Below are 27,504 nucleotides of genomic sequence, written 5' to 3'. Positions count from 1 at the left end.
AGGCTGGAAGTCCAAGATCAAGGTGTCAGCATGTTCGATTTCTTCTAAGGCTTCTCTCCTTGGCTTGCTGATGGATGCCTTTTGCCGTGTCCTCATGTGGTCTTTTCTCTGCCTGTGCATCTCTGCTGTCTCTATTGTGTCTAAATGTTCTCTTCTTATAAGGACACCAGTCAGATTGGAGTAGGGCCCACCCATAAGACTTCATTTAATCTTAATTACCTCTTTAAACGTCCTATCTCCAAATGCAGTCATATTCTGAGGTTACTGAGGGTTAGGACTTCAACATATAAATTGTGGAGGACACAGTTCAGCTCATAACACCTCACCCTTCTTATTAGCTTCCATTGAGAATCCTGCTGTTTTTTGTTCTGTTTTTTTTTTTTTTTTCTCAGAACAAGGGGAAAGGAATATTGGTATAGGAGAAGAGTAGTGTGGCCCCAAAAGGCCCTCCTGTACACTGTTTAATTAGAAGAATTAGATGGCAGCATTGAGGATAGAAATAGAAGTTCAGAGAATGTAATGCTAATTGTCATATGCACACACTTATTCCTCCAAATTATTCTAAGAGATTGTTTATATTTTAAAATTATGAATTAGTGCCTAAATGCTGAGTTGAGAAAAAAATTCAGTGTGTTATGTTTGTGCTTTCTCATCTTAACATAATAGGCTCTTACACTCACAGTGGTACATTTCCTGCTAATAACTCTCTTGAGTTAACTTGGTTTTAGACATTTATCTTAGACTGAGTATAAATGATAAATGACATTTAAAATTTAAATAAAAATATTGTTCTCTTGATAAGAACATTTCCTATTAGCATTTTATGTTACCATATGTTTCTCTTCCTATAGAATGGCAAACATCAGCAGATCTCAAGCAGACTTCAAGACGTCCGACTCAGGAAGCAAACTCAAAAGACTGAGCTGGAAGTTCTGGATAAGCAGTGTGATCTGGAAATTATGGAAATCAGGCAGCTTCAACAGGAACTTCAGGTAAGTCCTTTGCTGCTGAATTGTCCTTAAACATGAGCAGTTATTAATAATTCTTCCTAATAAAGTGTTTTTCACTTTTGGGGTCATGAACCCCTTTGAGCCTCTGATAGACATCCTTCCTAAAGGCATGTAGATATACACAATCTTGTATAATATCAGGAATCTCATGGACTCCCTAAAACTGTGCTTAACATCTGGTTAAATTCTGCTTAATATTTATACAATATCTGGGCATTTACCACTTTGAGTTTTAAGTCTTTAGTAAATAAATACATCATTTAATTCCATTTTAGTTTATCCATAAGTTGTAAGCAATTTACATATTATTCTATGTATTATTCCTATACTAAGTTTCAAGAGTGATTAAATCATGTTTTAACATTTTCAGAAAATTCTTAGACAACATTACAGAGTTTCTTTTTCTTTTTATAAGGAATATCAAAATAAGCTTATCTATTTGGTGCCAGAGAAGCAATTATTAAATGAAAGAATTAAAAATATGCAGCTCAGTAACACACCTGGTAAGTCTCTAAGGTTTGTTTTGCCTCTTTTATTCTTTTCTGAATGTATCAGTTATATTCTGTTACGTTTTAAAATAGCATTATTCTGTTATAAATAACATTTTTTGTCTATAGTTAAAAATTTTTAAACAATGTGAAAAATATTACCTCATGTTGGACCATTTTTAGCAATAAAATGTAAATAGAAATAAAATAACAATTGTGGTTTGACTTCCTGTCTTGATACCATTTTTATTTATATATTTCAAATACCAATCAAATAAAATGTTACATTACAGTTAAACAAGACCTCAGTTTGGCTTGAACACGAGGCTATATGTGCATTTTGGCAAAATCCTGCACTGATTGTAAAGAACTGTTCGTGAGGAGACTTTTCTATGGAGCCAAACCTGTTGGGATTCTAGGGTGATAGTGTACAGCAGTGATAGGCCTAAGCAGACTGGTATGCTCTTCCCAGACCTTTTTTATCATCTAACTTTGTGATTCATGTAAGGAATTTTACCACCTTGGCCCTCTGACATCTGTGGAACAAAATATTCCAGTGTAATTTATGAGAATATAACATTTCTCTTGATTCAAGTCTCAACCAGGAAACTGAAGGAAAAAAAAAATCTCTACATTGGATAGCATGCCAATAACAATGTAGCAGAAGAAAGATTTATTTAAAGAAAAGTAACTCTGCAAATGTGTTAGAACTAGCTAGAGTATCCTAAATGTCTCCCACTGAGTATCTGTCAGTTTTTTCATTCTAGGGCTCTTTATTACACTTTTGTTTTTTTAGGCAGGCCAATAAATAGGTTCATCCCTCTTCTTTGCCCAAATTCTGAACAAATTAAGAAATAAGGCAAAGGAGCAAGACATGAGAGACCAGAATATCACCTCATTATTAATAAAGCTGATGTTAGACAGCATGGCTTACCTGTGAGCAGTACAGCTGCCCTGTAAGACACTGGGTGCATGAACAAAAAAGAATGCAGATTCCTGTAGGCAGTTCAACCTCAAGAAAGCAAGGGATAGGAAAGGTATAGGGCTGTGTACACCCGGGTCCTTATCTTGATCTCACCAAGTATTTAAGAGTTAGAAAGAAGCTGGGACTTGTTCTAGTAAAGGTCCCTTTACATCGAAGGAATACCAGGAATAGAAAATTTGATCTTGTGAACTTCTCTTATTATGTCTCCCACCTTCCACTGATGTCTCGTCTCAGACAATCTTCCTTGCACAGGGTGCTTTTCTTGGCCGTTCGAAGTGTATCAGCTCCTACCTTACCCCTCACAGGCATTCCAGAAGCAGGATAAGGCAGCACTCCTGATCTGTGCAGGGTAGAAAGTATATTGTCATCTTCATTGTTAGTATTTGGATTGTGAAGAGAATGTAGGATATGTCTTATTAGGGGCCTGGTAGAGCTACTCTTTCTCTGTGGAATGTGATCCAGTTTAGCTTTTATAAATTTATTAATCTTTGCTGTAGTCCAGTTTAGAATAGGAAGCTTTTATTTGGAGTTTGCAAAGTACCCAGTATCCCTTAGATTCCTCTGTCCATAATAGTAACCATTTAAGATTTTCAGCCCTGTGCTAAGCACCATGCTAGGCAGTTTTCATGCATTATTTCCTTTCATCTTTACAACAACCCTGTAAAGTAGTCGTTGTTATTTCCATTGTGCAGCTTGGAAAAACTGAGGTTCACAGAGAATAAGTAATTACCCAAGATCACGTAATAGTAGGTCTCAAATTCTTGTGTGTCTGACTCCTAAAACCCACCACACTACCATGTTGCCTCTTTCAGTTACCTAACACAGTGCTCGTAGATGTGATATGATCACATTCAATATGAAAACATCCATTATTACTGATGCTCATTTTGAATACTAAGAATGAATATTTTTTTACTGTTATTTTTCCCATTGCTTGTCTCCCACCTTGACTAGAATAGGACCCATGCCTTATCCTTCACTTTTACCTACCATTGACAAAGTGCAAGGCCTTGCATATGGCAGATTTGTAATTTAATGATTAAATATTTATTGAAATACTGGAAAACTGTTAGAATTATAAGACAATTTAACAAGGTGCCTGGATACAAAATCAGCATATAAAAATCAGCAACTTTACTGTATATCAAAAGTATTTATTTAGAAAATAAGGGGGAAAAAGGTCTCATTCACATCAGCATTCTCATTGTTAAATGAACAAAGAAGAAATGCACAGCCATAAAACTTTACTGATTGACATAAAAGATTCCTGGATAAGTAGATACATATTATATTCCTGAATGAACTTGCTCAATATTTTAAAGATGTTATTTAGTTCTCTACTAATTCATCCATATATTCAGTTTTATTCAGGTTTCCTTAAATGAAAATTGACAGATAATTCACAAATTAACCTAGAAGAGAAAATACACAACATGAGCCAAGACTTAAAAAGAAAAAACATTGGTGAGGGGAGGAGTCTAGCCCTATCATATACCGAAACATGAGTTATGAAAAGGTATAGTACCTAAAATAATGTATTATTGATCCAAAGTAGAAACAGAACACTGGAACTAAATAGAGAGTCTAGAGACAAGCATGCATATATATATATATATATATATGGCAATTTAGGATTAGATAAAGTTGGCATTTAACATCAGTGGGGAAGGGATGGGCTTTTGATAGTTACTATCTCTTCATTAAGTGATTTGAGGGATAGTTGAAAGGGGGGTGAAGAAGCTCTTTACCTCACTCTATGCAGATATAAATTCTAGGTAAAGTGGGAGGCTAAACATAAAATATAGCTCTAGAAAAAAACGTTACAGAAGAAAACATTTTTATAATTTTGGTGTCAGAAAAGTCTCTTCAAACAATACATAGAGCTATGAAGGAAAATAGTTTTTGATGAAATAAAAATGAAAAACTTTTTCATGATGAAAGATGTCATAAACAGTAAAAAAAAAAATTGAAATATGTATGATACAACAAGAATTTAGAGCTTCTACAAATCAGAAACTAAGACAAGCCAATAGGAGGAAAAAGCCAGCAAAGGTTGAGATGAGACAATTCAAGATGATGGCTCATAAATGTAAGTAGATGGCCATATAAATAGATGTTTATCTAATTTCAGTAGTTGTCAAGAAAATACAAATTAAAGTGACAATAAGAATTTTTTTGCCAGTTAGCAAAAATGAAAAATGAGTGAAAATCATTCAAAATTTATCTCCAGTCTCCAAACAATCTCCAAAATTTACAAGCAGCTCCTGCAGCTCAATATCAAAAAAACAAACAACCCAATCCAAAAATGGGCAGAAGACCTAAACAGACATTTCTCCAAAGAAGACATACAGATTGCCAACAAACACATGAAAAGATGCTCAACATCACTAATATTAGAGAAATGCAAATCAAAACTACAATGAGGTATCACCTCACACTGGTCAGAATGGCCATCATCAAAACATCTACAAACAATAAATGTTGGAGAGGGTGTGGAGAAAAGGGAACCCTCTTGCACTGTTGGTGGGAATGTAAATTGATACAGCCACTATGGAGAACAGTATGGAGGTTCCTTAAAAAACTAAAAATAAAATTACCATACGACCCAGCAATCCCACTACTGGGCATATACCCTGAGAAAACCATAATTCAAAAAGACTCATGTACCACAATGTTCACTGCAGCTGTATTTACAATAGCCAGGACATGGAAGCAACCTAAGTGTCCATCAACAGATGAATGGATAAAGAAGATGTGGCACATATATACAATGGAATATTACTCAGCCATAAAAAGAAATGAAATTGAGTTATTTGTAGTGAGGTGGGAGGACCCGGAGTCTCATACAGAGTGAAGTAAGTCAGAAAGAGAAAAACAAATACTGTATGCTAACACATATATATATGGAATCTAAAAAAAAATGGTTCTGAAGAACCTAGGGGCAGGACAGGAATAAAGACGCAGATGTAGAGAATGGACTTGAGGACACGGGGAGGGGGAAGGGTAAGCTGGGATGAAGTGAGAGAGTGGCATGGACATATATACCCTACCAAATGTAAAATAGATAGCTAGTGGGAAGCAGCCGCATGGCACAGGGAGATCTGCTTGGTGCTTTGTGTCCACCAAGAGGGGTGTGATAGGGAGGGTGGGAGGGAGACGCAAGACGGAGGAGAAATGGGGATATATGTATAGCTGATTCACTTTGTTATACAGCAGAAACTAACACACCATTGTAAAGCAATTATACTCCAATAAAGATGTTTAAAAAAAAAAAAAGAAAAATGAGTGATAGTATCTGGTGATAGGGATATGCAGAAACAGGTAATTTGGTGTCATTGTTACTGGTACAGCTTTTTGGAAGGGCAGTTTGGCAGTTTCTGTCCAAATTTAAAGTGTACACATCCTTTTACGTAGCAATTCTTTCACCTCCTAGCCTTTTAAAATACCTCCTTGTGTATGTTAAAATGTACATACAAGTATGTTTATGGCAGCATTTTTATTTAATAGTAGAAAATCAGAAACAACCTAAATGGCAATCAAAAAGGAAATAGTTACATAAATTACGGAATACCCATAATGTGGACTACCAGGGAGCAATTTTAAAGAATGAACTAGATCTAGATGTCTTTAATGGTGAGATGTGTTATTAAATTTAAAACAAGTTGCCAAGCAGTGTAGACGGCGTGATCCCATTAAAGCCCCATGGAAATGCTGAATATGCACATATCCAGTACCTAAGAGGGGGGTAGGAGTTGAGATGAAGAGAGACTTTCTTACTTTTTACTCTATATGCTTCATTTTATTTGAATTTTGTACTAGATTTCTGTACTTTAAAAAATACCATAAAGTTTTAAAATATGTACAGCTGACCGTTGAACAACGTGGGTTTGAACTGCACAGGTCCACTTCTGTGCAGATTTTTTTCAATAAGTAAATACTACAGTACTACACAGATCCGTGGTTGTTGAATCCAAGGACTTAGAACTGGGGATATGGAGGAACTGCACCCACATATGCTGAGGGCCAACTGCAAGTTATACTTAGATTTTCAACAGAGTGGAGGGCCACCCTCCAATTGTTCAAGGGTCAGCTGTATTTAGATAGATGGTAAGATTGCTATCTTAATTTATTGAAATGTAATCTGTATCATATATTTCCATCCAGTTTTTTCATCCTTGCCTAAATGTGTAAGAAAAGGTCCTATAAAATGAAGCTCTCTGTTCCTACCTCCTAAAATAATACCACTGAATGATCCAGTTAGTAATATTTATTGAGTCCTTGTAGTGAATATTCCCCTATTCTTGGTAGCACTGAGAATAAATAGAAAGCTACTTTAACAATAGGTGCTATTAATTGAGTATTTACTATGGGCCAGACTCTGTACTAATGGCTTTATATCATCACCTCATATATGAGGTGGGTGATATAATGCCCATTGAATAGGAGAGCCTACGGATCAGATTGGTGAAGCAACTTACCCAAAGTGGAGCGTCACTTCAAGTTCTAGTACTTTTGAGTACAGAACCAATGCTTATAACATTTCCATATGAGGATCTTCCAAGATATGATCCGAAAAAGGGAAATGACTGCTGATTGTTTTTTCCCTTGAGTTGATCCACCTTATGTGTGTATAGCCTTTGGCTCTCTAGTTATACCAATTTGACCAGACAGTAAATGTTAATTACTGGTAATGACAGGAACTTCTACCAAATGTAAACTGTATGATGTTTGTATTTCAGATTTAGGAGTCGGTTTACTTCATAAAAAATCATTAGAAAAGGAAGAATTATGCCAAAGACTTAAAGAACAATTAGATGCTCTTGAAAAAGAAACTGCATCTAAGCTATCAGAAATGGATTCATTTAACAATCAACTAAAGGTATTTATCTTCTATTATATTCATTTTTAGTTAGCTGCCTTTTACCTTCCTTATTTTGATTTAATTGAATAAATAACTGAAGCTATTATTGTTATATGTAGTACATTTCATAATTTATTTTATAATTTGAGCTATACCAGAATTGCAGGATTGTTTTTAATGTTCTCTGTGTATTATAAACATTGAGTCGTGTAAATAAACTTATAATTTACCATAGTTTCCAGTTTTTGATGACTGTTTTTATTGGCATCTATACATTTTCTTTTTTTTTTTTTTTTTTTGCGGTACGCGGGCCTCTCACTGTTGTGGCCTCTCCCGTTGCGGAGCACAGGCTCCGGACGCACAGGCTCCGGACGCACAGGCTCAGCGGCCATGGCTCACAGGCCCAGCCGCTCCGCAGCATGTGGGATCTTCCCGGACCGGGGCACGAACCCGTGTCCCCTGCATCAGCAGGTGGACTCTCAACCACTGCGCCACCAGGGAAGCCCGCATCTATACATTTAAAAAATAATTACCTTTGTCAGTATTAGGATTAGATTAGATAAGATTTGTCAGTATTAGATCTCAGCCAGAATGATCTTAGGCAAATTTGAAAATGGGAAATATGGAAAATTTTAAATAGTCCAGGTTGTAGAGGCTCTTTTAACACACTAAATTCTTTTTTTTTTTACAATTTAATTAACCTTTGTGAAATAATGCCATAACCAATGAAATCCAAAGCATAATTTGGCACTAAAAATTTTGCATGCAAAGTAGATTCATGATCCATTATTTGCTGCAGTGGCAGAGCAGATGTCCAAAACGTATACCATATGCTTATCATTCTGTTCAGTGTTAGTTGTATACTGAAGCCATGCCCGTAAAAGAAAATATTAAAAGCTAGCAACCAGAGTAATGGCATATGATTAAAATTTGGGACTAGTTTCAGTTACTCCCTTGCTAATGAAGCGTGAAGTTTTTAGAGCATAATGTATTACAGAGCTTTTCAGGCAGCTCTCTGTCTCTTCATGTGACTTTCATTTTGCTGACTTATTTAGAGTAATGTTACACCAACCATAGAGTAAACAGAATGGTAAAAGAAACCATGGTGGCTTCAGTTAAGAAAGGGAAGTTTGAGGTGAATAATGTAAATAATACATTCTACCCAAGCATATATTCTGTAGAAAAAAAATTTAAAGAAAACCAAATAATTTGTCTTTGATGGACAGACAAACCAGCCAAGTTATCTTCCCTACATTATTTTTTTTAAATCTGTACATAGTTTAATTGGCTTTTTATCTGCCTTATCTTACAGTGTGGGAATATGGATGACTCTGTTCTTCAGTGCCTTTTGTCTCTGCTAAGCTGTCTCAACAACCTCTTCCTCTTACTTAAGGTTATTTTCTAATATCTAGCTCCTTTTCTTTGAGTTACTTTACTGTTTTCTTTTTTAAAAAACTAGACTATTCTTTGCATTTATCGAAATATCCTTGTTTGAAATAACATATACAGTATAGACATTTTTCTTTCTGCTTGCTTAAATATCCTTCTGCTGTCTCACTGCCTGTTTGAGTCTAATGCTAGGAATCACTAGGGTTGCCCAGAGTAACCTTTCTCATGAGGAGCCCAGGACTCTGAGAAATATTTCCTGGTTCCCGTACAACATCCCTGTGAGTTGGGCTAACTGATGGGATGATTACTCATTCAATTAAAAGGGAAACTAAGGGAATGTGAGATTAAATTATTTACCCATATCACTGAAATTATTGTTTAAAATAAAACTTACACCTTCTGAAATCTAGTGCAAGGTTATGTCACGTATATATCAGGCTGCTTCCTAATACTGCTATAGGATTTTTCTTTAAGAAAAATCTTAAAGAACCAATAATGCAGGTGCAGCTTTAGTTTTGTCTAGTTATCAGGCCTCATATTTAGATACCCTTGCACCACAGATAAAAATGTTTAAATCATATTTATAAACAAGTAGTTCACTTTGTCATGTATAGATAGCACAAAGAATATTTAAAACATTCAGTGAATTCCTATTTTAATTTAGTTTAAAGAAAGTTGCTTTATATTTACCACTTGCTGACCCTAGTAGATTTTTGACTGTATTCTACTCAGTACTAAAATGGATGGCAATGGGGCAATTACATATATATACACAGTGAAGACGAGAACATAAGTAGAGCTCATTTGTTACCTAAGCAAAGGTAGGGCAGTTGGAAAGATGGTATCATCCTTTCCTTTATAGCATGAATGGCCAGATTATCTGGTCTTAGAACTTTTGCTGCAGATCACACAGAAATGTAAACCTAAGTGTTTCTTCACGTATACAGTGCAGTTTGATGATATTTGTGGACTGTACTCACACACCGAAGTCTGATTCTTCGAGTTAGCATTTGATTCTCCACAGGCTAGCAGATTATTCTTGTCTCTTGTTTTCCTTTCTTCCTTCTGCTTCCTGCCTTCCAACCTTTCACTGCTTGTTGAGGTTTCATCAGAGGCAATTTAGGAATGTAAAAGGGAATGAAACCTATACTGTCAGAGTGGTCAGGAGACCGACTGTTGTTACAGAAAGCAAGAAAAGAGGCTTTCTGTAGTCATTGGAAATGATACAGAGCAGTCAGTTAACTTAGTACTGAAAAGTATCCATTGAATTGTCAACAAGGAGACCTTTGAAGACCTTTCTGAAAGTGCCATCTCAGTTGAGTGACCAGCAGAGGCTGGATTGAGGCAGATCAGGAATGAATGGGAGCTGAGGAGGGGTGGAGTGCGTGTAAACAACTCTTTAGGAGAGTGAAAAGAGAGCATGAGGAAAACTTTGTTTGTTTAAGAAAGATGACAAAGGATACAAAGTTTCAGTTATGTAAGATGGATAAGTTGTGAAACCCACTGCACAGCATGGTGACTATAATTAGAAAATTTCAACTATACAATACAGTATTGTTAAGAGTATATATCTTAAACATTCTCCCACAGAAAGAAAGAGAGAGAGGAAGGGAGGGAGGGAGGGAGGAAAGAAAGGGGGGGAAGAGAAGAAGGGGGGGGAGGAGGGAATGGTAACTATATGAGGAAATGAATATGTTAATTAGCTTGATTATGGTGATCATTTCACAGTGTATATGTGTATTGAAGCAGCAAATTGTATACCTTAAATATATACAGTTTTTATTTACCAATTATACTTTAATAAAGTTGAAAAATAAAAGAATAATTAGGACCACCCTTGAAAGTGGTATCACCTTTTTGTGCAGCTTATGGATACATGAGGAATGGATAGTTTCTGTTAGGACCGGAGAATGGAAATGGAGAAAATTAAGCTTTTTAGGTAACTAACCTTATCCATCTCAGTGTCTTAAAGATGATTGCCAGGCTCAAGCCAAATATTTCGTTGCTGAATTCCCAGCACCTAGAACAGTGCATGGAACATCATGTATGGCAATACACACTTGTTGAATGAATGAATGGTTTTGAATGTTCTCAGTCAGAAAATATACAGCATTTAGAGTTAGTATTGGTATATAGAGTTTATGAGAAAAAAAGTAGAAAGAAATTAGTCAAAAAACAGCAGAAAACCATGTATCACAGGTTTTAGGAAAACTTCTGATTCCATGTAATTTATTCTTTTAAGTAAAGGCTATTTTTTAAATTCAAAAAAAGGAAGAAAGAAAAGAAAGACAAGACTTAAAGTAGAAGAGAGAGGAAGGGAAGGAGGAGGAAAGTGAGAGATTGAGATTGACCATATAAAGTAGTGATAATTGATGGAGCAAAGTCCCAAGGAAGCAGACTAAGATATAATCTGGAGCATAGATTGAAGGACAAGAGAAAAAGAATACTTCCAGTGTAACATATGGGGATAAGATAGGTGTGAAGTCGGCTAAATTTGTTGGTAGAGAGTAGGAAGTTGATAGCTTCAAAACCTAAAATCAGAAGCAAGTTAGATCATTACAAAGAGTCTTCATGGGTGGTTGAGGACATGGAATAACTCAAACTAGACTAGAAGGAGATGGATGCAGATGTAGGAAGTTTTATTGCTTTTGAGATGGAAAGATGAGGGAATTCCAGTCTGGCTTAATGAGGCAAGATTATTGGCTGGTAGTGAAAAGAATGAATGGAAGATTGGGAAATTTCAGGAGTGAAAAGTAGGCATGAAATACACATCTTAGTGGGGGTGGGGAGTGCAAGCTTAGTAGAGGAAAACAGTAGGTGTCCTGAGCAATGTTGAATGCCTATTTGAAGTTGGAGTTCATAAATTTAAATTGAAAACAGCAGGCCTAATTGTGTCTTTTTTTTTTCCCCACCAAAAGTTCAGCTGTTTATGTGTAAGCATGGAAAAGGATGATGACATAGGTTAATAGATTCATACGGGTTTGAGGTTTTAATAGACATGGGCAGATAGGGAGGAACAAGGGAACTACAGATCTTAACACAGTAACTGTGATAAACATGAACTCTGAAATAGGTACTGGACATGAAGGGATATGAAGAGAGGATGATGGGATCAACAGAATGGAGGTCTCAGTGAGGTTGGAAACCTGTTGAAATGGATGTACCATATATAAGAAAAGCTTGAAGGATAAGAACTTAAGTTTGGAAAATGGGATACTGATCAGTGGTAGTTCTCTTTGTGATGATGACAAGATTCAGGGTATAATAATGCGAATGAGGGATTAAATGGAGTCAAAAAAATCATTGTTGAGGAGATCAGTTGTTTTGTTTTTACTTTTAGTTAAAATGAGAAGTTTTATTTTCGATGGATTTTATTTTATTTATTTATTTTTTTAACATCTTTATTGGAGTATAATTGCTTTACAATGGTGTGTTAGTTTCTGCTTTACAACAAAATGAATCAATTATATATATACATATGTCCCCATATCTCTTCCCTCTTGCATCTCCCTCCCTCCCACCCTCCCTATCCCACCCCTCCAGGCGGTCACAAAGCACCGAGCTGATCTCCCTGTGCTATGCGGCTGCTTCCCACTAGCTATCTACCTTACGTTTGGTAGTGTATATATGTCCATGCCACTCTCTCGCTTTGTCACAGTTTACCCTTCCTCCTCCCCATATCCTCAAGTCCATTCTCTAGTGGGTCTGTGTCTTTATTCTTGTTTTACCCCTAGCTTCTTCATGACATTTTTTTTTCTTAAATTCCATATATATGTGTTAGCATACGCTATTTGTCTCTCTCTTTCTGAATTACTTCACTCTGTATGACAGACTCTAGGTCTACCCACCTCATTACAAATAGCTCAATTTCGTTTCTTTTTATGGCTGAGTAATATTCCATTGTATATATGTGCCACATCTTCTTTATCCATTCATCCGATGATGGACACTTAGGTTGTTTCCATCTCCGGGCTATTGTAAATAGAGCTGCAGTGAACATTATGGTACATGACTCTTTTTGAATTATGGTTTTCTCAGGGTATATGCCCAGTAGTGGGATTGCTGGGTCATATGGTAGTTCTATTTGTAGATTTTTAAGGAACCTCCATACTGTTCTCCACAGTGGCTGTATCAATTTACATTCCCACCAACAGTGCAAGAGGGTTCCCTTTTCTCCACACCCTCTCCAGCATTTGTTTGTAGATTTTTTGATGATGGCCATTCTGACTGGTGTGAGATGATATCTCATTGTAGTTTTGATTTGCATTTCTCTAATGATTAGTGATGTTGAGCATTCTTTCATGTGTTTGTCCATGGATTTTATCACAATAGAAAGTTATAATCCTCCTACTGTGATGCTCTTAAACTTTATAACCTTCTTAAACCATATACACTTTTTTATAATTATGTTTTATAAAACTATCTATACAGAAGATTTGTTGTCAAATACTTACATTTGCATAAATCCTATTTGTGTTTTTCAGTATTTTTTTCAATAATTCTGAGGCAGGAAAGGAACAGTGCCAAGGGATAATTAAGCCTTCTTATCTGTATAATATTCACTTGGAAAATTTTCCTCCAGTGTGCTGAAATACGTATGTTTAGCCCCAAGAATGAACATTGAGAATGCTTTTGAATTCATAGTTTCTGGTCACTTAGAATGACTTAGCAGAGCTGCCCAAGTCCTGTCAGCACCCTGGACGCCAGTTCTTAACAGTTTTCAACTCAGCATCAGATAAACCACATGCTCTTAGTTGTTACTTGACTGACATTTCCCAGGTTACTATTTCAATCCCTACCTTTCTTTTTTTTTTTTTTTTAACATCTTTATTGGAGTATAATTGCTTTACAATGATGTGTTAGTTTCTGCTGTATAACAACATGAATCAGCTATACATATATCCCCATTTCTTCTCCGTCTTGCGTCTCCCTCCCACCCTCCCTATCCCACCCCTCTTGGTGGACACAAAGCACCAAGCGGATCTCCCTGTGCCATGCGGCTGCTTCCCACTAGCTGTCTGTTTTACATTTGGTAGTGTATATATGTCCATGCCACTCTCTCACTTCGTCCCGGCTTACACTTCCCCCTCCCCGTGTTTGAGGAGATCAGTCTGAGTTGAGGTTTTGATGGGGTCATCTACATTGATGTCAAAGACTGGAAGAATAATGAAAATGAATGAATGAGGATCAGTGACCAGGTGATCCATAGATGACAATAAAGAGGAATGGGAGGGTGGTACTGCTGGATGTTATTCTGAGCCTCAGAAAAAGATGGAGTTTGTAAGAGTAAGAAGAAATAATCATCTAGAAATGGCAATGAAGAGCAAAGAAAATACTCAGGCCAGAAACTGGTAAACCATCCTCAACCAAGCAGTCAAATTTAACATTACCCAAATGGCAGAAGCTGACATTATGTGTCTCCTGATATGATGTGCTGAAAAAGACACATCACTTCTTTTTTTTTTTTTTAAGACACATCACTTCTATACTATTTTTGCCAAAAATATTTCATCTGTGTAAGTGTAAGGAAATAATCAGACAAACTCAAATTGTGGGTTGGTCTGTAAAATAGCTGACTAACCCACACTCTAAAAATGTGAATCTCATAAAAGATGGAGGAAATCTTCTTACAATGATGAAATGAAGTGTATGGTCCTTGATTGGATTATGGAGCCAAAAAAAGGCTGTTATTAAGGACAATATTTACACTATTGGGAGGGAACATCTTTTGAATATGAATTCTGTATTAAGATTATTATGTCACTATTAAATTTCTTTAGTTTGGTACTGACATTGACACCATAGTTACATAGAATAATGATGAAGTTCTAGGGGTGAAAGCATCAGCGTCTTCAAGTTAGTCAAATTTTTTGTAGATCTGAAAGTTTTCAAAATAAAAACTTGGAGAAAAATTACGTTGCAAAATGTCAAATGTTTATGAAAATGAAATAGTAGAATAAGTATATTTTTAAATTATAACAAACACTGGAAGATGGAGAGGAGATAGGGGGATAGTGTAAATGAGCAGATTCCCCATATTCCATATCAGGAGTCAATAACTATTTTCTAATTCATAAGATATACTAATAATAGGATTTATTAAAGGCTTTATCTGTGACTGGCACTGTTCTAAATGTTTTACTTATATTAATTTATTTAATCCTTAATATTAACCCGTTGAGGTAGGTCCTATTATTTGTTCACATTTCACATAGGAGTAAATTAAGTTGCACAGAGGTAGCAAGCAGAAATTCAACCCAGAGAGTCAGGATTTGACCTTAAATGGTTATATTTTTGTTAAAAAGATGAAAATTTATAAGCTAAGTGTTCAACTTAAGAAGCTAGAAAAAGACTAGCGTAATAAAGGGAAAAAAGTAGAAGGAAATTAGTGAAACAGAACACAGATATTTAATACAGAGAATCAAGAAAGCCAAAATTTGACTCTCTTTATAGATTAATAAAATTATCAAACCTTTGGCAAGACTTAATTTAAAGACAAAATAAAAATAAAGGAGTGAAAAAGAGCTATAACTAAATACATTGCAAACAATAAAAGAGAAGGGACTATTATGAAAAATTTTGCACATAAATATGAAAACGTAGGTGAAATGAACAAATCAGAATTTGCTGAAACTGGCTCAAGAAAAATAAAATATTTATGTAGCTCTATTGTCACAAAATATTTTAATTCCATAGTTTAAAATCTTCCCTAAAAGAGAATCCAGACCCAGAATTTTACTGAAGGAATAAATAACTCCAGTCTTATACATCTGTTTCAAAATGTAGAAGAGGGAATATTCCCAACTTATTGTATGAAACTATCATAAACCTCAAAATTTGATAAGAATAGTATGAGAAAGGATCATTATAGACCAATTTAGCATAGAGGCAAAAATTCTAAAGAATATTGCAAAGTTGAATGTGGAAATTTATAAGAAGGATACTCCATTATGACCAAGTTGGATTTATCTTAGCCATGCAAAGATGATTTGACATGTAAAACTGTTGACTGTAATTTGCCATATAAACAGATTAAAGGAGAAAAATAGTATGCTTATCTCACTAAATGCAGAAAAGGTATTTGATAAAATTTAACATCTATTCATGATGAAAAAATGAAAAAGTTATTAGCATATTAGGAATGGAAGAGAACTTCCTTAACCTGAAAAGAATGATCTGTTATTCCGTTAAGACGGAGTACAGTTCTTTTCGTTAAGTGCAGATTGTTTACTTCTTTTCAGTTAACTGATAGTTTTTTTTTATTTGAAGTATAGTTCATTTACAGTGTTGTGTTAATTTCTGCTGTACAGCAAAGTGATAGTTAACTGATAGATTTAACCAGGACCTCCTGGAAGCAGGACTTAACTCAGAGGAGTGAGTCTAATGATAAGAATTTCTAGGATCATTGTAAGTCAGGCAGAGGAAATGTTTTTGAGAAGCCCTGTGGTGCTCTTCAAATCGTATTAATATGCATAGACTATGGTTTATGTATTTTCATTCATCCAGTAAATACTAATTAAATAACTACACTGTACCAGGCTCTCTGTTGGGTGGGGATACCTTGATGAAAGACAGTCCTGTTGTCCAGAAACTCACTCCAGTGGAGACAGTCATACAGTCAGAAGATGCTGCCTGTGATAGGGGAATGCACAGAACGTCTTGGGGAGCACAAGGAAGCTCGTTAATTCACACACTGGAGGAATGGGCTAATGAAGGAAGACTTGGAACAGTATTTTAAAGGACAAGTTAGAGGGCTAACCTTAGAGCCATATTAAGATCAGACATTAATTTGACTCCTCTTCACTCTCCTTTTAAACTTATAATTCTATTTATGACTTCAGCCAATAATATAGCTAATATTTACTGAGGACTTACTATGTGCCCTGCCCTATTGTAAGCACTTTATGTGTATTAACCCATTCAGTCCTCATAGCAGTGTTATGAGGCATGTACTATAATTAACCCCATTTTACAATGAGGAGACTGTTAAGTAACTTTCCTAAGATTACTCAGCTAGTCACAGATAGAGCCTGATTCAGACCTTGGCGTTCTTATTCCAGACCAGTGCTCCATGTGCCCTTATCACTAAACCACACTGCTTCTCCACAGATTGTAACCATTGTAGCCTTCCACTTTTCAATAGAGTTGTTTGGTTTTTTTTTAAATGATTTTTTTGATGTGGACCATTTTTAAAGTCTTTATTGATTTGTTACAATATTGCTTCTGTTTTATGTTTTGGTTTTTTGGCCGCGAGGCATGTGGGATCTTAGCTCCCTGACCAGGGATCGAACCTGCACCCCCTGCATTGGAAGGCGAAATCTTAACCACTGGACCGCCAGGAAGTCCCATCAATAGAGTTTAGAGAAAGGTGCAACAAAGAGAACTACAGAAGCTGAGATCTGTGAAAACTTTGCTATGAATGTAGTATTTGTATTCTTGTTGTCTTAAGCTGCAAGTCTTGATCTTAGACATTTTGGGCATAGTCTCTGGATACCACATTTTCTCAGATCTACCATTTCAATCGAGTTAAAAGGGTTCACCTATAAAATATTAAGAAGTAGAGCTTAGGTTGTTTTCATTTGTTTGTGGTTTGGAGTTTTGTTTTTGTGTGTAGATAGATGCCCCAAGACATCTTTTACCAAAAAATTCTATCTAAATGTTGTTGAAGCTCCCACCTTTGCCATGAAGTCTCTTTTGTTTACTTTAGGTTTTTGTGGGAGTTTTTTGGGTTTTTTTCCTCTTCCTTATCCCAGGCTTTTTCTACTCCCTTGTTCAGGATTCTATAGATTCCAAGTAAAAGAAATTTAGTTCAAAATAGTTAAGCTGAAAAGAGTGGTTATTGCAAGAGTACTAAGACCATTGACTGAATCAGTAGACGGGGCAGTTCCTAGACACAGGAATGAAGTTGGAGATTTGGTTCCCCCAGCACTCCCTCTCTCTCCAACTCTATCTCTAATCTTTGCTTCTCTCTTTCCTGTTTTGACTTCATTCCTACCCCTGATGGCCTCACTAGGAAGTGGGGCAGCTCCAGGTTTACCTTATCCCATTTTAATGAGTTTAGTGAAGGAAAGACTTCTTTCTGCCCTCTTCAATATATCTGAATCCTGGGAAGGGCTTGTGGCCCAGCCTGGATCATGTGCACATCCTTTGAACCAGTCATTCTTGCCAGGGAGGTGAGGTGCTGTGATTGTTTTAGATCCAGTGACCACACTTGGGTGGGAGTTAGGAGCACTGAATCTGACAGACTCATCAAAACCACATAGAAGGGTGGGATTGGGGGGTAAATCAGCTTCCCAAAAGGAGGAAGGGTGCAGTTAGCAGAAGAGGGAAAGGAAATGCTGAACAGATAGTCACAAGTTTCTGCGAAGACACTTACCTATATCCCATATTTTGGCACTTTACTTTGAGACTGAACTCTTTGAAGACAAGGACTATGGACTTGGGAGTCAAGACGGCCTTGGATTGGATCGCTGTGAATCTTTATAGCACTTTGCAGTGAGCTAGATGCTCAATAAACAATTGTTTATTTTAATCCCTGTTTGGAATATTTTTCATTATTTTGGCCCATTCTAGTCATGGTTTTAGGTAGACATTATCTTTTCCATTTTTAGTTATTAAATTATTTAATATATTATTATTTAAATTAAATAAATATTGAATAATTATTAAATTATTGAATAATTGCTTCTGTGTTTAGTTCACTATTTTACTGGGTAAAAGTTATGGGTAACTTGGTTAAACTACATGTGTCAAAAATATGACTGAGCAAAATTCCTCTTCAAATGTTAGAATAAGAAAATTGTTTCCCTGTATTTTTAATAGATTGCTTTTTTATTGAAAAGGAAGTACCAAATCAAAGAATTAGCTTGTGAAAGATTCTGTGTTCCTTAGAAATGAATTAATATAAAAGCAGATGATTTTAACATGCATTTGTCCTCATTGGCCACATACCTTAAATACTTACTGTTTTCAAGAATTTTTCAATCATCTGGATTTTTTAAGACTTTTAATCTTTTTACTTTAGTTAAACTTGCTTTATGATTTTTATCTTTTAATGCAGTTGCCACATTTTTGCATAAGACAAAAGTATTTAAATCAATGCCACGTTAACTTCTTATTTTCTCCTTAGGAACTGAGAGAAAGCTACAATACACAGCAGTTAGCCCTTGAACAACTTTATAAGATCAAACGTGACAAGCTGAGGGAAATTGAAAGAAAACGATTAGAGCTAATACAGAAAAAGAAACTAGAAGACGAGGCTACAAGGTAATATAGTTGATAAATTTATTATACTATATTGCTATTAGAATTCTAATTTTGTTGCCCATATTTTTAGTTTGACTATGAAAAATTAAGGGGAATAAAATGATTATCCTAAGATGCTAATTAGATACTAAATTTTAGAAGTTCAGTCCTTCTTTTGTGGACTGAGTTTACAGTAACCAATTTTATGTTCCATTAGTGAAAAATACAGACTTTTGAGTCAGACCTGATTTAGAATTCTTGATCTACCACTTACTATCTGGATGATCTTGGTTAAGTCACTTTACCTTTTGGAACCTCAGTTTTTCCATCTGAAAAATAGAAGCATTAATGCATACCTCATAAGTAACTCAGAATTAAATAAAACTAAAGAACCAAGTATAATGTTTTGCAGGTAATAAGCACTCATTATTTCTCTCTCTCAATAATAAATCCATGACCGTTTCCTGAAAAATCATGAAAACCAAGTACTTAATCTTATAGAGTGTAATACTGAGTGTAGAAATGCCATGTTGATGCAGGCTTCTTTGTATATATCTGAGCTATATCAACTGCCTACATTTATAGCAAGGAAAAGTGAGACAGTTGTGGTATCTGAAGCTTAGAACCATTCATTTAGAGACTTTGCATGATTTTTTTTTCTATCGGTAAGATTCTAATATGTTCCTATGTTTCTCCCAAGTTCTCTAGTGTCAGAGATTATTATAATTAGTGAACAAATATCAATAAACCAACATTTCTTTGCCCTGGAGAAGAGTAGACAATAATGTCTATGAAAGAACTAATAGTTACTGGGAAGGCAAGAAAGACACATTACCATATAGCAGGCCTCTTTTCTTAATGGCTTTAGAATAACCACTTAAACACATTTTTACTGAGTGGTCACTGTTGACTGCGATACAGGTAGTCTCTGGGTTACTCCTTGCCCCTAGATTTCTCGTAATTCTAGTAGGAGAGTCAGACAGCTAAACAAATAGCTATAATATTCTTTATTCTAAGACCCCTACTTTTGTGATTCCCTAACAAGAGATCCCAGAATAATATAGACGTGGAGACAGTAAAGTTCAAATTAAGGCTTTTATTTGCCACCTAACTTGTGCCACTTAACATTGCACAAGGGAACTGTGCAGTGCAGTCCCTGTGTTAGAATTTTCTTTTTTTTTTTTTCTATTTGAATTTATTCATTTTGGGCTCTCCCTTAGATATAAGAAGTCCATTTCTAAAAAGTAAAATGAGTAGTTGTCAAAGAAATTGACAGACATGAAAATAAATCATCAAAATCAAAATAAATTAGTCACATTCAGAATGTTCCACAAATATTATTTTAAGTCTTCTGAAGAGCATCCTCAAATAAAACAACTTTTATTCATTCATTCATTAGTAGTAAATAATCTTCTTGATTGACAGAGATGGAGACTGTCATGTGCTAGTAAGAATTTTCTCTTTACATATGCAAGTATCTTGATATCTCTCCATCATTGCTCACAATTCCTTTCAGGCCAACAGACCGTATTAGTAATACACATTTTCATTTTATTCATTGTCCTCGCACATTATCCTGCTTTAGTAGAGGGAAGAAATCAGAACATGTAGAATTGGTCCAGAGCTGGGTCTTAGTACTACATCTTGATTTCTTGGCCATTTGCTCAGGTATGTTGCCTTCTCGTCCCAAGCTGTTGGTAATAGTCAGGTTTTCACATTGTAGATGTGGCCTCTTTGTCCAACTTCTGAAGCATCTTCTGGCCATGGACCAGTTTCTCATCCACAAACACGCACATAGAAACTTTACCAAAATTTAATTTTTTATTCTCTTAACTCTCTAGTCTTTATCCCAGTAAATATGTGGCAGGTACTCTGATAGTGGTGTTTATAATGCTATGGGAATTTAAATAAAGGTAGGTTGGGTCATCCTAGGCATGGGAGAGTGTCAGGGAAAGTTACTGAGAACTGGGAAAGGGAATATTGGTCGGAATTGCTTAAGGACTGCAAGAGAAGCATGCCTCTCAAAGGAGAGCTGGATGTCAGTTACAGAAAGTGCTAGAGAAAGCACTCTGCAAAGTGATAGAGGGTGTAGGAGGATTTGCAAAGGGTTGAGAGGAAGTTAGTTGTGGGATAATGAACCAGGAGTATGAAGTATAAGACATTTGGGGGATGAGGAGGAAGGGTTCATGACTGAGTGGGTGTACAGTTTTTGGAATTATCCAGGATTTCCAAATTCCTCCAGGAATTATAGGAATAGAGATATGGAATTAAGCCAAGACTTTCACCTTGGTGGGGCATAAATGCCCCCAGATCCTAGGGATGCATCCAGTCACCATCTTCATAGCCCCTGATAATGTGTGCTGAGACTTGAAGAAGGTGCTAATTAGTGGTGACTGCTCTGCCTCCAGTAAGATCATAAAAAGTATATGCAAGAAGAACTCCAGTGAGCATTAATTCTAATACTAAAACAACTAAGCTGATCTTAGACCATCTTGACCAACTAGAAACCAAGCTGCAGCTATATCACATGTCATAGAAACATGTACAGAAGTATGGACCTATAGAGGAAAAATGCTCTATTATCTAAAATCTAACAAATGAAAGACTTTTAAGTGATAATATAAGAAGTAGATAATCTGTCCAGCAGCATTTCCTATTTTCACAGCAATGACTCAATCCTGAAAACAGGGATTAGCTAGGATAGTGGGAATAAGAGTTTGACAGCAGTCCTTGTGAAGAATCTGGAGACAAGGGAAGGAAATTTAGATATAATTTTTAGATTCGTTTTCTGAACAGTTCCATTACGGTTTTTTTCCACTTTTTTTCTTGGGTTTGGGAGGTTGGCTGGCAGGAAGAAATTTGAGAGTGTGAGAAATTGTTAGTCACACTCCCTAGCTCATCTACTTGTGCTTAGTTTCTCTCTTGATTAATTGATTGATTAATTGGTTTTCCCCTTCAGCCCTGACCCCCATGGTTTCTCCACACCCCCCTACTAATATGTCTTTGCTATATATAATAAATATATAACTATATAAGATTGTATTTTTTTTTTAATTTTGTGATTTTTGCTGCGTTGGGTCTTCATTGCTGCACGCGGGCTTTCTCTAGTTGCGGCGAGCAGGGGCTACTCTTTGTTGCGGTGTGCGGGCTTCTCATTGCCATGACTTCTCTTGTTGCGGAGCACAGGCTGTAGGCGCACGGGCTTCAGTAGTTGCAGCACACGGGCTTAGTAGTTGCAACATGTGGGCCCTAGAGCACGCAGGTTTCAGTAGTTGTGGTGCATGGGCTCAGTAGTTGTGACGCACAGGCTCTAGGGTGCACGGCTTCAGTAGTTGTGACCCATGGGCTCAGTAGTTGTGGCGCACGGGCTTAGTTGCTCCGCTGCATGTGGGATCTTCCTGGCGCAGGGCTCGAACCTGTGTCCCCTGCATTGGCAGGCAGATTCTCAACCACTGCACCACCAGAGAAGTCCCTAAGATTATATTTAAACATATAAGAAATGTGTAATTTTTCTTTAGTTTGTCAGGAACAAGATCTTCTATTACATTTTTATTTTGCATAAAAAAAATTTAGGACATTATGCAAACTCTTTTTCTTTCATGTAAAGGAAAGCAAAACAAGGAAAAGAAAACTTATGGAAAGAAAATCTTAGAAAGGAGGAAGAAGAAAAACAAAAGCGACTCCAAGAAGAAAAAACACAAGAAAAAGTTCAAGAAGTGGAGTGGAAAGCTGAGGAGAAACAAAGTAAGGATAAGGATGAAAATAATTGATTTGATTTTTCTGAAACAGAGCAACAAAAGCGAAAAGAAAAAAGTAGACTCTGATGAGGTTCAAAAAAAGAAGAAAATTAAAATGAATGCTAATCCTAGAGTCAGAAAAGACCTTTTCCTAAATTAAACTTGGATGAGAAGTTCGTGGGTTTATTAAAACAAACTGAGGGAAAAAAAAAAAAGAAAAAACAGACTGAGGGTAGAAATCTTAAAGCGACACAAAGAAAAGAAGATAGGCGTCACTAACAATGCATAAACCCTGACACAGTTTTCATAATTGAAGTAAATAGTTTAAAATATTTTATTCCACCAGTGTAACTAAACTGTTTATTTTAATGAAGCAACAGTAAAGTTTTAAGTCTTTGCACACTGAAATTTTCTCAGAAGATATACATTGTTTTCGATACACCCCAGAGTGCATTTCTAAAATACTTTAAATATTATTGTATTTCTTCTGAATGCACAAACCTTTGAATCCTTATTAATGATACAATGTGTTGAAATTTTTCTAAGTTAAAGCATTTATTCTACAAATGAGCAAAGTAAAATATTTTTCATCTATTGTCAAGTACACTTGTGAAGTCTTGTACTGTTTTTTTTTTTAGAACCGTACTGATACATCTGTAGTCAACCCTGTTTACTGACTAACCTTCTGTCTGTGACCTCCCTTTTGTGCTCTTCTTCCCTGTGATATTCTGACCTTCGCAGATCAAATTAAGCCTCTTGGAACTTAGTCTCCCTCCACTTGACAATTACCACCCCACCTTCCTTCATCCATGCGCGTGGCACACCCTGCAAGCCATCTCTTTGTTTTACTGACTCCTACTTAAGCCGAATATCCTTGTTTGTTTTTATATTGATTCTGTGACTATTGAAAATATTTAAATTCTAACAAGCCTATATTAAATGGATTTTCATGATACTGTTTGATGCTCAGTTTTTTTCTTTTCAAGCTCTTTATTGAGTCATAGCAAAGACGTGTATATATGAAAGAAGCAGATAATGACAATTATCTTCTCTTTAGGTGAGCCAGCCAGTGCTTTGGTAAATTACAGAGCATTATATTGCTTTGAAGCAAGGAACCATGACGAAATGAGTTTTAATTCTGGGGATATAATACAGGTAGGAAACAAAATCTTTTTTTCTCATGAATAAGCTGAATGCAATGTACTATATTACTTTCTATAATAATATTGAGTATACTATTATATAGTGATTTACCATTTTAAAAATATACCTTAAGCATTACCTCATTTGATTCTTATGACATACCACAGAGCTGCATAGGACAGTTATTATTACTGCCATATTCTAGGTAGGAAGACTTAACACAAGTTGTAACTGTCAGCAGCACACTGCCAATGTGGAGTGCAAGTACATGTCTTTTGATTTCCAAATCCAGTGTTCTTTCCACTCTGCCATACTGCTTTATGTCATAAAAGGTGATATTTTGTTATTTTAATAAATTACCAATGAAGTTTGGGGGAGCTGGTTATTTTCTGGCAACCATTAAAAGAGTTGAAGGAGTTAAGTTCTGTAGCTCTAATTAGATGCAGACCCTTGTTCCTTGGAACAGAAAGATTTTTATTGTATAATCACAAATGATGTAAAATGAATGAATAAGAGAAGATGCAGGGAATAGCATTTGACAGAGCTATGTGATTTACTGGAAAGAATACAGGCTTTAGAAGCATACCGACTTCGATTTTAATCCTGGCTTCAGTTTTCTTCTTAGTAAATAAAGGCAGTATTACTTAGAATACCTAGCCAGTGTCTGTTTTCTTTTTTAACCTGCACTGTCACCAGTTTGGTGTATTTTATCAGTTAGGTAACAAATGTTTAATGATACTTGGAATAGGGTTTACCAGAACCATCTATTCAAATGCTCAAGACAATCCCCAGCTACACATTCCTTCTGTTGCCATTGCCACACGGACAGTGCCATAGCTGCTCCTCAGCTGAGGAGCTTGAGTCCATAGTCTTCTGGCCCTGCCGTTCCTCCTCTTCTACTTGGTGATGATGAGGTAGTGTCCAAGAGTGAAGCAATGTAGCCTAGCTCTGTTTGGTCAAGAGCTTACTTATATTTTTGGTTATATCTTTTATTTGTTTCAGCAAATACTTGTTGGGAGCTATGATAGGCTAGGGATATAGTGAACAAGACAGTCTCTGCTCTTAGTGAGTTTATGGTTTAATGAGAAAGACACATCCTAAAGAAGTAGAGGAAGAAAGGGTGTAGACTGCTTCCAGCTTTAGAGCAGACGTCTCCCACAGTCAGAGAGCCAGTCTGGTGGTAGTGACAGCAGGAACATAATGTTAGCTGGAGTTTCTTGAGCGCTTATATTCTCTGCCGAATCTTTGACGTAAAGAATGAGTCATGAGTTACTACCAGATACCTGATTTGGACAGCTTGGTTGATAATGGTGTTCATTCATTAAGACAGAAAGATTAGAAGGAGGAAATTTAAGTGGGAATTATAATGAGTTCAGTTTGGGATGAGTTTCAGATTTCTAGGCAGCAGTTGGATATCCAGAGATATCTAGAGGCCAGTTTGGATGTCATCAGTGTGTTGTGATGGTTATTGAAGACGACTGTGGCAGAGCTCATCCAAGGGTGTAATAAAGAAGGGGGAAGATGACTGAGGGTGCAATCCCTGAAAAGCACGGACGTGGAAGGGATTGTTAGAGAAGAGGGAGCCATAAAAGAATGACTAGAAGTAGGAACAAAACAGAGTTTAGTGTCAGGGACATTTGAGACGAGTGGTCCACATGTAAAATAAGACGGTACTAAAAAAATAACCATTAGATTAACAACAGCACAGTTATTGTTAACCTTGAGGAGAAGAGTATTAGTTGAGTGGAGTGGTGGGGGAAGAAGCCAGATTTCAGTGAGTTGAGGAACAGTTGGAAGGGAGGAAGAGGAGACAGTGAATATATGAAACTCTCTGAAGGAGCTTGACTTTTGAAAGAGGGGAGGGAGCAAAGGTGGTAAATAATGAGGAATGTGGGTTGAGGGAAGTTGTTCTTGTTTTTTGGTTTTTGTTTTTTAACTTGGCAGAAGCTTGAGCAAGTTTAAATAATAGAAAAGATCTGCAGAGGAAAAGGGTTAATGATACCAGAAAGAGTAAATCACCAATGGAGGGAGGTGTTTTTTCTAATTAAAATGTAATTTACATTGAGTGAAGTACACAACCATGAGTGTACAGCTCAAATAATTTGTACATGTATATAGATCTTTGAAACCACCACTCAATTCAACATACAGAACACAGAGCACTCAGGAAGGCACCTCATGCCTCACTGTCAGACCTCTCTGTTCTGACCAATGGATGGAGAGGAGGAAGATTCATGATAATCTTGAGGGCTTGGGGTCTATAGCACAGGAAGAGGGAGAGGTGGAAGGGCTAGATACATTTTCCTTCGTGATTGGAGGGCTGGACGAAGGGATGGATGGGATCATAACTTGTGCTGAGGTAGAGGTGAGGTCAAATCTGAGGGCTTCTGTATTGTTGGTAAGATAGGAGGCAACATCTGGTCAACTTAATGAATGAAGGTGGCCGAGGAGGTTTGAGTGAAAGTGAAAAAGATGATAAATTCCACTGAACCATGGCAACATTTTTCATGACAACCTATTTTTCTATCCTTATCTGTTAATGATATTTTTGAAGTAATAGTTTCCCTAGGCCTGTGAGAATTTATGTAAATTTTTCTAGTTTAACTCTCTATGTAAATTGACCACTAGAAATCAATTAGAATTATAAACGACAGGTATGAAATTGGTTAAAATTGACCCCTTACAGAGCCAACCTGGTCTAACTCTGAATAATAAATGATTGAGCCTTTTCTTCTTTAGAAGGTTGAAAACATTAGGAAATAGTATTAAAGAAATGTTGCTTTTAAAAGTTTGTAAGAAAAGGAGGAAGTGAGTGTTTGAATGCCAGTACTCATACCTTTCAATGATTCCTTGCCTTTAGACCAAATATTTAAATCAGGTTTAGGTTGCATATTCCTCAGGGTTTATTATGTTCTTGCCTTCATTTTTAGTGCTCTGGATTAGCTATTTTAAACTAGTCTTAACTAGATCTACAGGATAATATTTTATCAATGGTTCCTTTGTTCTATTTCAGAACACCATTTTATGGTAATTAGATAGTTATGATACTATCTGTGTAATTAACCAAAGCAGCTTAGATTGAGGGATTTTTTAAATATCTCATTCATGATGTAATAAATAGCCAGACATATGGCATTAAAATGAGAATTATTTACCATAAACACAAATGAAGTTGCCTGATAATAAATCCATTTGTTATTAATTAAACTTTGAATCTGTTGTTTATCTAATTTAGAATAGTCTATTCAAGTTAACATTTGTTGAGTTTCTAGCCATGTGCCTACTGGGGATATATAAAAATGAATAAGGAAGGCAAAGTTTAGGAAGAAAAAAGAAATATGTATAATTGTACAAAATATAATGTGATATGTTTAGATTAACCATTTAAGGAAATAAAGTGCTATAGGAACCCAGAAGATGAAGCAATAACACAACCAAATAGCATTGGGGACATTTTCCCCAAGGATAGGATGGAGAAAGGACTCAAAGTATTATGCTTTATACTTGTTTAGAGCTTTACAGTTTACTAAGCACTTTTATAAATATTCTTAATTTAATCCTCAGAATAACCTGGAGGAAGGTAGGGCAGGTATTTTCCCCCCAAATTTATGGATGAACAAACTGAGGCTTTAGATGATATTCATTA

The 27,504-nt window shown here is 36.0% G+C and overlaps 1 protein-coding gene across 3 annotated transcripts in view; it reads left to right on the top strand.

Moving 5' to 3' along the window:
- ITSN2 (intersectin 2) overlaps window positions 1-27,504 on the top strand; it is a 158,887-nt gene that overhangs the window by 62,325 nt on the left and 69,058 nt on the right. For 2 of the 3 annotated variants that reach the window (XM_082671862.1, XM_082671864.1), the window contains exons 14-20: window positions 852-992; window positions 1,426-1,513; window positions 7,223-7,362; window positions 8,657-8,737; window positions 18,863-18,999; window positions 22,586-22,722; window positions 23,773-23,870. In XM_082671862.1, coding sequence (XP_082527988.1) covers window positions 852-992; window positions 1,426-1,513; window positions 7,223-7,362; window positions 8,657-8,737; window positions 18,863-18,999; window positions 22,586-22,722; window positions 23,773-23,870 — 822 coding nt within the window. The remainder of the gene's footprint in view (window positions 1-851; window positions 993-1,425; window positions 1,514-7,222; window positions 7,363-8,656; window positions 8,738-18,862; window positions 19,000-22,585; window positions 22,723-23,772; window positions 23,871-27,504) is intronic. The other variant, XM_082671863.1, reaches the window with a different exon arrangement.

This window comes from Grampus griseus, assembly GCF_964374135.1.
Source record: "Grampus griseus genome assembly, chromosome: 15".
In the NCBI taxonomy this organism is placed as follows: Eukaryota; Metazoa; Chordata; class Mammalia; order Artiodactyla; family Delphinidae; genus Grampus; species Grampus griseus.
Note: the sequence above shows the minus strand (reverse complement) of the source record. Positions and strands in the feature narration are given on the sequence as shown.